Source organism: Macrosteles quadrilineatus, unplaced genomic scaffold (genome assembly GCF_028750875.1).
Source record: "Macrosteles quadrilineatus isolate MER2022 unplaced genomic scaffold, UCM_ALF_1.0 Scaffold_3__2_contigs__length_128488019, whole genome shotgun sequence".
Lineage (NCBI taxonomy): Eukaryota > Metazoa > Arthropoda > Insecta > Hemiptera > Cicadellidae > Macrosteles > Macrosteles quadrilineatus.
In genome coordinates this window covers 30,926,774-30,938,477 of record NW_026542596.1, presented here as the reverse complement: position 1 = coordinate 30,938,477, position 11,704 = coordinate 30,926,774, and the positions used below count along the sequence as shown (strand labels likewise).

At 33.0% G+C, this 11,704-nt stretch overlaps 1 protein-coding gene across 1 annotated transcript; it reads left to right on the top strand.

The window, feature by feature from the left end:
- The first annotated feature begins 2,448 nt into the window (after positions 1-2,448).
- On the top strand, positions 2,449-8,340 carry LOC128989079 (uncharacterized). The gene is made up of 2 exons (XM_054410936.1): positions 2,449-2,506; positions 7,997-8,340. Exons 1-2 carry the CDS (start codon positions 2,449-2,451, stop codon positions 8,338-8,340), a joined length of 402 nt encoding a protein of 133 aa, XP_054266911.1.
- Positions 8,341-11,704: the final 3,364 nt, after the last annotated feature.

Here is an 11,704-nt window from a genome sequence, read left to right as displayed (position 1 = left end):
CGACGGACGTTTAAAAACCCGACTTCGTGCGATTTTTGTCAAGTTTTCTCACAATGTCCAATGTTCATCAATGAAATAACGAACAGCTGTTCGGATCAAGATTATTTTTTCTAGCTGTCACTGATATTTTTACATTAAAGGTTGTTTACAAATGCCGCAAACATTTCCGATCACATTTTGAAAGCAAAATCCAAAACCAATGTTTATGTTTATAGTAATGTGCATATAATAATTCGTGTAAGACCACATTTCAATATTATTATTAGGTGTGTTTTACATTTATATATCCAATAAAATGCTAAAACAGGTTATGTGTCAATCATATTGTCATCAGTATAGTCTAATTAAAGGCCATTAATATTATAGTTAATAAGAAAGTAATTGATAAAGAACCACAACAAATGTCCTTCACAATTTTGTGAACATTGCTCATGTTTGTACATCATTGTAAAATGTTCGTATGAGAAAGTGAACTACTAATTTAATTAAACGGTAAGACTTTTGGACATTTTACCTTTTGTAGAAATAAAAGTTGTAATAACAATTCAGTTTGCAAATAAACAAATTAGTTTTGATTTTGTAAATTGTTTGCCTTTAAAATGTTTTTTGGTATTTTTATTTTACATGTACTCAACAACAACTGACAAATGCATTGGAACCATACGACAAACAAAGCAACCGACTAAACCAAAGCACTTAGCTTTGTTGGTTTTCCTGTGGCATTTGCATGTGTAGCTTTGTTGAGTTTGAGTTTGCATAAATATGACCTTATCTCAACAGAACAAATGTATCCCTATACTTGAGTTGAGTGGTTCACACTCTTTGCGCTTTTATTTGCTAAACATAATGGTGCATTTTGCTCAACTAAACATTGTTAAAACTTATTAATACAGCTCTACCAGACTTTTTTCTGGCACTTACTACAACTGTTACTACCAAAAACCGTTTTAAAAACTTTTTGTTTGAATTTGTTCTATCTCGAGTGCCTATATCTACACGATTATTTGGACTCAAGTTAACCACTCAAACACACAACAATGTAGAAAACACAATATATGTCAGACTGACGACATCGCAAGTTCCCACCCTGTACGTGGAGTCATTAGGCTAATGTACACACTCGGATCGTAAATTCACATCACGGTCGAGTCAAGTCATTTTATCCTTGAATAATTTCACTTTGCACTCACATTTTCCCTCAAAAGCTTGAGCTAATGTAAATTCCAAACGGTTTATGCTAGTTTAGTTTGCTTGTTTAGACATTTCTTGTTTATATTCTTTTTGGAATGCTAGCAAAATAGTAGTTTACGCAACGATTGCGTAAAGACTATTAACGCGAGTTGCGTACACTACTTTACCTACGACCGTTTTTTAATTACTATCAATCTGGATTTAATTACTAACAATCACTACTGATAACTTTTTAGAGAGGTTATGTTTTCGTGTATTGTCATTGCCACTGAAAGTGATGCAACGACTTGTTGTATAATCAGCTGATTTCCTGTAATTACGTGTTTGTTAAACTTCGTTAAATATTACATTGCTAGCAGCATTCTTACCATAAATAATATTGTATCAGGTACAATTCGGCAAATATTTCATTTATTTTTGGACTTCCACCAACTTAATTAAGAATACGCGAGTATCAACATGAACAAGTCGGATCAACAATTAAATTGGTCAAATGATCAGCTGATCAGCTGATTAGTTGACGTTCGAAGCATTACAATTTTAATTCTTTTCTCTCAATACTTGAACCTCATTGGTCCGTTACCTGTGTGGATATGAGAAAACTATGCGGATATGAAATGAAACTATGCGGATATGAAAGTAAACAGCTGTAAAGTGAAACTTTTCAATTCTAAGAACTGGACTGAAATGACTACTTTAAAAAACGGTCGTAGGTAAAATATATATTTGAACTGAACTACTTTTAAACTAATGATTCGTCAGTTTTATTTCTAAGAAATAGCAATGTAAAAATAAATAAATTTAAATTTTCTTGTTCTACAGTGGTTAGAATAATTTTTGATTTCTAACTTAAAATTAAAACGCTCCTTTCAGAGGAAACTTCCAGATTTAGTCCAGATTAAGGTAATAGATTATTTAGTTTCTCTATAAGTAGTTTCAAAGTGTAATACAATTTTCTCTTGGGTTTTCGCCAGATCTGAAGTGATACGAAGAATTGTTTTCAGTTGAATTAAAAATGCCCTTATAAATACAATAGAAGAATCAATTAAGAACTCTGTAGCTCCCGAGTCGTGTCATTCTAAGAGGGAATTCACTTTGATCAAAAACTAATACTACTAAAATTAATTTTTTATTGCTTAAATCGTTGTTCAATAAAAAGCTGTAAAAATGATATAAACGTGGTGGAAAAAGTGGACAATCTAACTTCCACGGTTGGCTACATGTGTCGCCTTTAAGCCCAAACTGTTAACGATAAATATGGCCTTATCTCTACAGAACACTGGCAACAGCTTGCCAAGTCTGGCTGTGGATCTTGGTCTGTGGTATCTGATCTTTCTTTTACAATTTAATATCCCCTTTACTCTCATTCGACGAAACTGTTTGAAATCACAACATAACGTGCATTGTCCAAGGTTACGTGACTTTTACAAATTTCTGCGACAAGTTAGTTAAAAGATTAATGGTTGTTGTTATTATTAAACTATCTTATCTTGTATTTTTTATTACTTTCCTAATTAAAGGCAATATCTAGTTGTGGTTTTGAAATAATTTTTATAACACATGCATATTTTGTACAATACATCGATTACTCATTTTATTAATTTTTTTCATTTATTCCCTTATAGATTCTGATATAGTTTTCGTCCAGCAATTGTTAGGATCCAAAAAATTATTAACTTCATTAGTGAGCTGAAATAAAATCATGTTAAAAATATCAAAATATCACATTCCAAGGAAAGGTTTTGTTTAACACATTTTTTACCTAAGTGTTTGTTTACTTTGATCTTTTAATGGTGCATATGTAGGTTAGCCAAACCAATGGGTCAATATCTAGGTTTTATACAGTTCTTGGTAAAACACAACCATTGCTTAAATACTAAGCATAATGTCTACATGTCTCGAAACAGAAAACAAAAAGCACAAGAGTGACAAAGGGAAGGAGAGAATTACCAGCCCTAAAAGACTCTATTATGTTATGTGTTTTGTGGAAGAGCCTTTGGTGATAAACCTGACACCAAGGTTGTTTATGACTTTAGGGAGTCACGAGGTCCTTTTATTGAGCTTTGATGTGTAGGCTTTATTTAAGTCCTGCAAAGGTGTTCTGTTGAATATACTGCAACGTGTAATCAAAGGGTGATAGTCATGCAATAGTCAAGTGATAGAATAAATTATTGTACAATAAAGACTTAAAATCGTATACGGTTTACTAAAAACAATTAGTACTTAGGTTAATTATTAACTCAAAAAGCTTCTAAAACTTGACAGATTTTAAAACTCAAAGGTATGAGTGACTGGATATTGATGAAAATTAGATTAACAGACGACATTTAATTACCACAATAATGTGTCTAATTTTATAATGTGGAAATACTATGCAAAAGTTATATTAAATATGACGAGGCATGAAATCATTAAATTTTTTTAAAAGATTCCCCTTGACGATTTTTTACATTAATCATTTCATATTTGTGTTAATCGGATACTTTGTCAATGACTTTTGGAAATTCTAAATTTAGGATGGTTTTCCTCCACGTTTGTAAAGACAGATTGATAAGCTCTATCAACACTGCAAGCTAATATTTGGCCAACAGTAGGGTGGAAATGACGATCGATATGAACTGCTTCAACTCCATGGATGTAATTTGAAACTCGTATTTGTTTTAAATTTAACCTTAAAACACATAATGCATAAATGAGACAAGATCCAAAGTAAAAATATATGGAGAAACATATGAAAGTTTTCACATAAAACCAAGGATGAGACAAGGAGATGGAATTCCTCCCACACTATTCAGTTCAATATATCTGTAGAAGAAGCCGTACAAAATACAAAAAACCTACAAAGAGGCATTAAACTGGGAGTAGAATTAAACATACTGGCATTTGCAGATGATGTTGCAATTTTAGTAGAAAACTCTGAAAACCTTTGTTGACAATCTTATTAAAGGATGTAAGAAAGTAGGATTAGAGCTAAATGAAGAAAAGCCTAAAATTGTTCACTTTGGCCGAAACGCTAACAATAGAGATGTAAATTTCAACATTGCAACTATTCAATACATTGTGTGGAGAGCTTTAAATATTTAGGAGTTACCAATAGTTCAAATTCTGAAGATCTAGAGATACAAAGTAAACTAGCAAATGCCAATAAGAACGTGGGGACTTGTACAAAACCTTTATCGTCCAAATTTTATCGAGATGCTCAAAATTAATATATTACAAGATTGTATAGAAGTAAAACATGGGTCCTCTCCAAAATAAGTGAAGGACGTTTGATGGTGTTTGAAAATAAGGTACTTTGAGAAATATTCGGCCCAGTTTATAAAGAAGAAGTTTGGTGCATTTGGAAAAATAGAGAGCTACGTGCCCTATACAAAGAGCGTGATATAATAGTGCTTATAAAAGCCAAAAGAATTAGTTGGTTAGTTCATGTACTTCGGAGACAGGAAGACACAAGACTGAAGGAGGTTTGTGAGGCGGTACCTACAGGAAGACGCCCGTTGGATAGGCCTAAATTAAGATAGTATGACCAAGTCAAGAAGGATGTGATCCAGTGTGGAGGTACAATCCGAATGGCGGAGGATAGAGAAGAATGGAGGAGGCTAACCTACGAGGCAAAAATCGACTGAGATTTGTCACGCCCCATCAGTAAACACCTAATTCTTTTTTTACTGGACATATATTGTAACCGAAGAAAGAAAAACACTTAGCGATTACAGTGTACAAACTAATATTTACACTATATTTCATTTTAAATTCAAATTACATAAAGATATACCAAATGAAAAATGTGGAAATATTGTATAATATTAACTTACATTGTTTTATCTTATGCATAGTACAGTATGTAACTTAAAGAATCAGAGCAAGGGTTCAGACACATTCCCTGCATTTGTTCACATGTTGCCGAGAACTCAGAGACCCATAAATACCTCGTTATCTCTCTAAAAGGTATTTCAACATGGACTGACTTATAAAAGGTTTATTTTTGTCTCTTTAACGTTTCTACATTTCTTCGCATTTAAAAAAACCAACGACTTTACTTGGTCTTTAATGGTATGGCATTTAAGTCTTTATTTAGGGTGATTATTTATCGTATTGAAACACAGGGTAAACTTGTAATGTTCGTTAAAAATATCTAAATTGTTAAAACGAAATTTTGCTTCAAGCTTATTCAAGGTCCACCATACAGACTACAGTATCTGTTTCGAGAAATAGCTTATACACCATATACATTGTATTATATTTTAAGCAAGGTATATCTCGTATATAATTTCGCTAAGTTCTCGGTTAGTTTCTTTGCCGTTCAGTTAAGATAATTTATCACCAAGTGACAATGTGACCAGATGGTCTGCAGACCATTAACTAATGTGCACACTTTCACCATAAATCTTCATCATTACTTGACAGTTCTTGCATTAGTTTTTAATTTTCGTAAGTGAATTGCAACCATTTTCATTTGTTTACCAACCTATCAAATGTAATTTCAAACAGTTTAGTGATTTTACATGAATACAGATTATAAACATGCCTCTTATCTTTCATGGCAGACATTTTTCCTTAGATAAAATAATTGTGGAGTTAATAGTTTAGTTAAAGAACGTAAAATATATGTCCATCCAGTATGGTATGTTTTAGTTGCAGCCTTATTGGCCTTTAAATGTGACGTAATTAGTAAGTGGTCAAAAAATAATAAGAGACGAGTCTTAGTTTTATTTTTAACAGATGATTCTTCCAATTTATTACCTTATTAAAATCAGGTGTGATTATTTGTTTGTATTAATGTATTCTGGTTTGTTTATTTCGGCTTAACTTAATTATATTAATACTTATGAAGTCAAACGGGGTGAGGTTCGTGGGTAACAGCTTGTTTAATATTAAAATTGAATTTTACTTTTTTCTATAGGCATGGTTGCAAATAATATAAATAGTGTAAGTATTGTTTTGACGCGGTTTTCGGAGGATTATGAATGTAGTAAGTTTTACTTTTTTACAAAGTGACATTCATGTACATTTATGTGGCAATAAACCTAACGTATGTATGAACCTGTAAAATTAATCCGGCAAGAAAGGATGTCATACTAAGCCTATTGGAACGGTTAACTAATTTGGGTTGTAATATTTTATATATTTTACTTTATTTCAAATTAATTAAATATAATAGTATGTGCCACTACCAATTTACAAATGATTTATTATTTTTCAAGGGACTACTTTAACGTTTAGCTTAATGAACCATGTAAATTTATATTACATTTTACTTATTCATATGACACTGTCGCCACATGAAGGGTGTGGAGCCTGGGACATTAACATTGCAAATGTGTTGAATAAATAAACACAGTTTGCATTGTGATGGTTTATCCGTTGTAAAGTTTTGAAGTAAACAATTGACCAGTAACATTTACTACTTTCAAGTGCTATGCTTGGGAAATGACTCTTCAAAGCTTAAAAAATGTATACGCTAAATATTGAAACATCAAGATTTATTGACAAAACCTTTCACTATTGATGCAACTTCAGTATCCTAATTGTCAATAAAAAACCACACGTATAATTTTTGGGATTGGTTTATTGTTGGTAAGGTGTTATTTGTTTGTTTACAGTGAAAGGATAGTTAATTGGCCGTTACTTACTGAACAAATATTGCTGAAATCAAAGTATAAATTTGACAGGATCATTGAATTTATACATTTTGTTCATTTTAATTGGGAATGTCCAACACAACACTATTCCAGGCTAGAATGGAAATTAGTTTAGTTAATGTATGTATAAAGTTTTAGTGCTACGATTTAGAAGCTAAGATTAACTGTTTCCTGGACATTACAAGTTGATGCATACAATGTAGTATATTGGTAAACATTCCGAGTTGTAGGAATACTTCGTTTGCTAATATATTTGCCTATTAAAACTCTAAGTTTGTCTATTACCTTAAATGGGTTCATAGCTAAATTTTCATATCATGATGTGACAATTTTATTTTTTTAAACTATGAACTATATAGTAGATGCTCGATTACACTAATCGGTTGAGAACATTCCTTGAATATTTTGAAATTTTAGCAGATAACCTTATATGGATTTCAAATTAGTTTAGAGACTCCTCTCTCGAAAGCTTTACAATTTTAAGACAACTGCATATTTTCTCTAACTTAAAGCAAAATGTTAAAAATAATTCTCTTTTTATCCCAAACATCTTTTTAAAAGTTTTCTTTTGACTGTTATAGTTAATAAACCATAGAAAATAATCTCCACAAAATAACTGTGACACTGTTGATTATTAAAAAATTTAAAGGTTAAATATTACTAAAAGTAATTAAAGTACTGTAGTAGGAAAATGTGTTCTATCCAAGATTATGCAATTTTAATTATTCAATTATTGGATGTTACTTTTACACAAGTAAAATGTGTTCAGTAACTAAATCCGTGATATTCAGCATGACAATTTCCGTGGCAAAGCTTTTCGAAAGTCTGGTTCTGGATAATCTAATTTTTCAACTTAAAAACTGTATTTGTGATGAACAACATGGATTTACCAGGGGACGTTCTACTGTCACAAACCTTTTGCTGCTTCAAGAATTTGTTATATCTTCTTTTACCACCTTCTTTTATGTCTTCTTTTACAAGTTGACTGTATTTATCTCGACTATTCCAAGGCATTCGACAGAATCAATCATCGGCTCCTTGTCGCTAAACTCAAAGGTTACGGAATTTCAGGCACTCTTCTTAATTTTCTACAAAGAATTTTCTCTGTGATAGAAGCCTTATTACTAAGTTTGATGGTGCCACTTCATCTCCTTTCCCTGCAGTATCTGGTGTGCCACAGGGGTCTCACTTGGGCCCATTACTGTTTAATCTCTTCGAGAATGATATAAAAAGTGTAATCAGCTCCAAGTTCCTGATGTTCGCCGATGATATGAAGGTGTTTGCTGGTGTGCAGTCATTGGAGGATCAGCTGAATCTTCAACATTGCCTGAATAACATCGCAGATTGGTGTGAAGCAAATGCCATGGATCTCAACATTACCAAGTGCAGTGCTATGTCATTCAAGAGAGGTCTTACTGCCGGGCTCAGCTTTGACCATGAAATTGCAGGCTTTAAATTGAATGTTCAGTGTGAAATTCAGTGTTCTAGGAAGAGTCGACAAGATTAGAGACCTTGGAATCATTATGGAATCCTCCCTAGACCCTCGTCCACACATTGATCACACAACTTCTAAGGCCAGCTCACTGCTAGGGTTTGTATTTAGAACAGCTAAAGAGCTTAAGTCGCCACTAACTCTTGTCACACTCTACAAGACACTTGTACGACCGGTCGTTGAGTATGGCGTTGTAATCTGGGCACCGTACCAACTTGGAGACATTCAAAAGCTTGAAAGAATTCAATTGCACTTTGTGAGGATGCTTGGAGTAAGACTGAACTATCCATATTTTGAAACACCCACATCTGAGGTGAAAAAAGCTTTTGGACTTCAACCACTTCTTTGGAGGAGAAAGGTCAGTGACCTCCATTTTCTCTTCAAGCTTGTAAATGTTTATATTGACTGCCCCAGCCTACTTGCGGACATAGACTTCACTGTACCCCGTGGGACGCGCTCATGTTCAACATTCCAAAGATGCTACATACCTACAAGCTATGCCCTCAACAGTGGTATTTCCAGGCTTCTCAGGAGTGGCAGCGAGGTGGCTTCCAGGGTAGACTTCTTCCACGGCTCCCCATCTTCATTTAGAACGTGTTTAACTGGTATAGTGTCAGTGGAGAGTTAGGTGGTGCCTTTAAAGGGCCACACAAGATGTTTTTGAGTGGAATATGCATATTATCCTTCACCACTGCAATTGCCTATCTCATCAGTGATCGTAGCTTTTTTTCAAATTTCACCATCATGTTTTTACACGCTTATGTTCCCTATTTATCATTGTTATGTGTCTTTGTAGCTTCCTTGTCGTCATGTTGCATAAGTATTAGCTAAGTATAAGCATAAGTATAAGCTGTTATTTATATGTTGTTATTTATATTTTGCCACTCTATTATTGTTATTGCATATTACCATCTTAAATTAAGCTGTTGCCAAAATAATTTCTTGCATCTGCATAAGTACCTAGTTAAAATGTCACCTCATTGTTCTTGTTCTTGTTGATTCTCGTTATGTTTGTTGTTGCTATTCTTGTTATTACTGCATAATGGTTTTTTTTACAATCATTGTGTTATTGTTATTATATTGTCATGCAAAACAGTGCAATCTGCCAATGTATATCATTGTAATAATGGTGTTTCCGTATGAAATAAATAAATAAATAAATTTAGTAAACTTATCAAAATCCCCAATCTCCTAATCATGATTGAGTTTTATCAGCCACAAATTGTACATTTCACATCAACACACATCTACGAGTAGTCAAATACCACTGAAACATGTCAGTAAATAAAACAGACTAGAGGACTCATAAAATATTTAAAATCGTTGATTCATACATTAGTTTACTTAAGTAATATTCTTTTGATTCCTTTATCAGTTTGAAAATTAACCAAAAAGGTAAAAAAAAACTAATTAACCCCTACTTTTTATTAAATTATTTTTTTTTCGTACTTAAAAATTGGATTGCATGTCACGGAGTAAAAGCCGTAGAGTCAGAACGGGTTTTTTGTTGCCAGGCGGAATTAAACAAGAAGCCAAGTCCCATAATGCTTTGAATTACCAGGATAATTAATTATCTTCAAATGACACACTCAACACATAAACTCTTTGTACTACGGTTATAAAGATAAGCCTGCCAGGATTCATAGTCTATGCAATATACTGTTACAAGCCTGTATACAGGATAAAGTCCTTAATGTAAAAATACATCCCTGCCTCCTCCGTGCAGGTAATGGCCCAAGCGCAATGCAGTCGATGTCTGTTGTTCAAGTTTTATGAGCCGCTTGTAACAACTCTTAGAACTTGTTTAGCCTTTTAAAAATAACATTCAAAACTTGCACACTGCACAGGGTGATGTTTTAATGGGGCAAGATTTACTGTCTGTTGCGTATTTCGAAAACCAAAAGTAGATATACTTTCGATTATTTGTGAAAAGTGATCCAACCGAAACACTAATTGTTGGTTGATTTCCACTAAGATATATAGTAACTATAACGTGTATGGATCACTCCGTGTTTTCAAAGCACCTATAAATATAAAATTCCAACAAAGTATATTATTTTCAAGAAACACTGACTATATATCTAATTACCGGGATTTAAATCGAAGTTTAAATGAAAATTAAAAGTAGTGTAAAGACCTTTATTATAGTATGTATATTTCCAAGGGGGACATTGATAGGAAATTTATTAGTATTTTTGTAAGCTGATTCTTACCTTTTAGAAAATAATAGTATCAAGAACATTGTAAAATTAGCTCCAACCAGAGAGGAACATTGGTTTCAAAAACATATAAACCAACATCTATTTGAAAATCTTTTGAGAAACAGCTAGATCCACCAATAGCTGTGGGGGGGGGGTCTGTCTCAAACTATACTCCTGACAATCTTTTATATTATCCTTAGTTTTGATATCATTGATAACAAATACTGTACAACAATAAATTTCTAAGATGATTCTTGTCTTTTAGAATTAAAGAGTAACACTTCATTGTGTAATGAGCTTCAACCAAAGAGAAACACTTGGTGGACACCATCGCATTTTATTGTAACCTGAAAAAAGCTCAATTTTAAGATTTGACAGTAATGGTAGTTTACGCAACGATCGCGTAAATATTAATAGTCAGCAATATTGTCGTTCAGACTATTTACGTGAGTTGCGTACACTTCTTTCCCTACGACAGTTATTTTAAATTACTAACGATCACAACTCTTAACTTCTTAGAGAGGTTATATTTTCTTGTATAACCTCTCATTGCCACTGACAGTGATGCAACGAATCATTGTACTACCACTAATTTTGCCCCACGATTAGATTGGTCAAATTAGATTGTTAAATTACAATTCAATTGGTCTGAACAGCTGATAAGTTTAAGTTCGAAGCATTGCAATTTTACTTCTTCTCTCTCAATCCTTGATCCTCATTGGTCCGTTACCCGTGTTGTAAAGTAAAACAACAATGCTGTTAAGTAAGTAATCAATGCTGTTGAGTGAATCTTTTCAATTCTAAATACTGAGCTTACGGCCATAGTTAAAGATGATAAGACTAAAGACGTCTCGTCCTATAACAGACTATTCTAATAGTTTTAAACACGTAAATATCAAAGAACTGCAAGTGTGCGTGCGTAAGTCATGTTACAGATGTGCGTGTGAGTGAGGTGTTTCAGCAGAATGTCCACAATAAACACGCCCTTATCTCCGCAGAACAATGGCAACAGCTTGCCAATTTCGGTTGAAGGTTCTTTGGTTTTATGTCTACAAGGCTTCCTCAATTGTTCGTACACCATTGACTTTTATTACTCTGTAACTGTGCTTCATATTCACGAAATGTAAAACCCTCGTTAATATTCATGATAACTAATATTCATAATAATATATTTTAAT

Coding starts and splice junctions, on each gene's coding strand:
- LOC128989079 (XM_054410936.1), top strand. CDS start 2,449: ATGGCCTTATCTCTACAGAACACTGGCAACAGCTTGCCAAGTCTGGCT. Junction 2,507..7,996: donor AAGTCTGGCTGTGGATCTTG/GTCTGTGGTATC, acceptor CTTTCCCTGCAG/TATCTGGTGTGCCACAGGGG.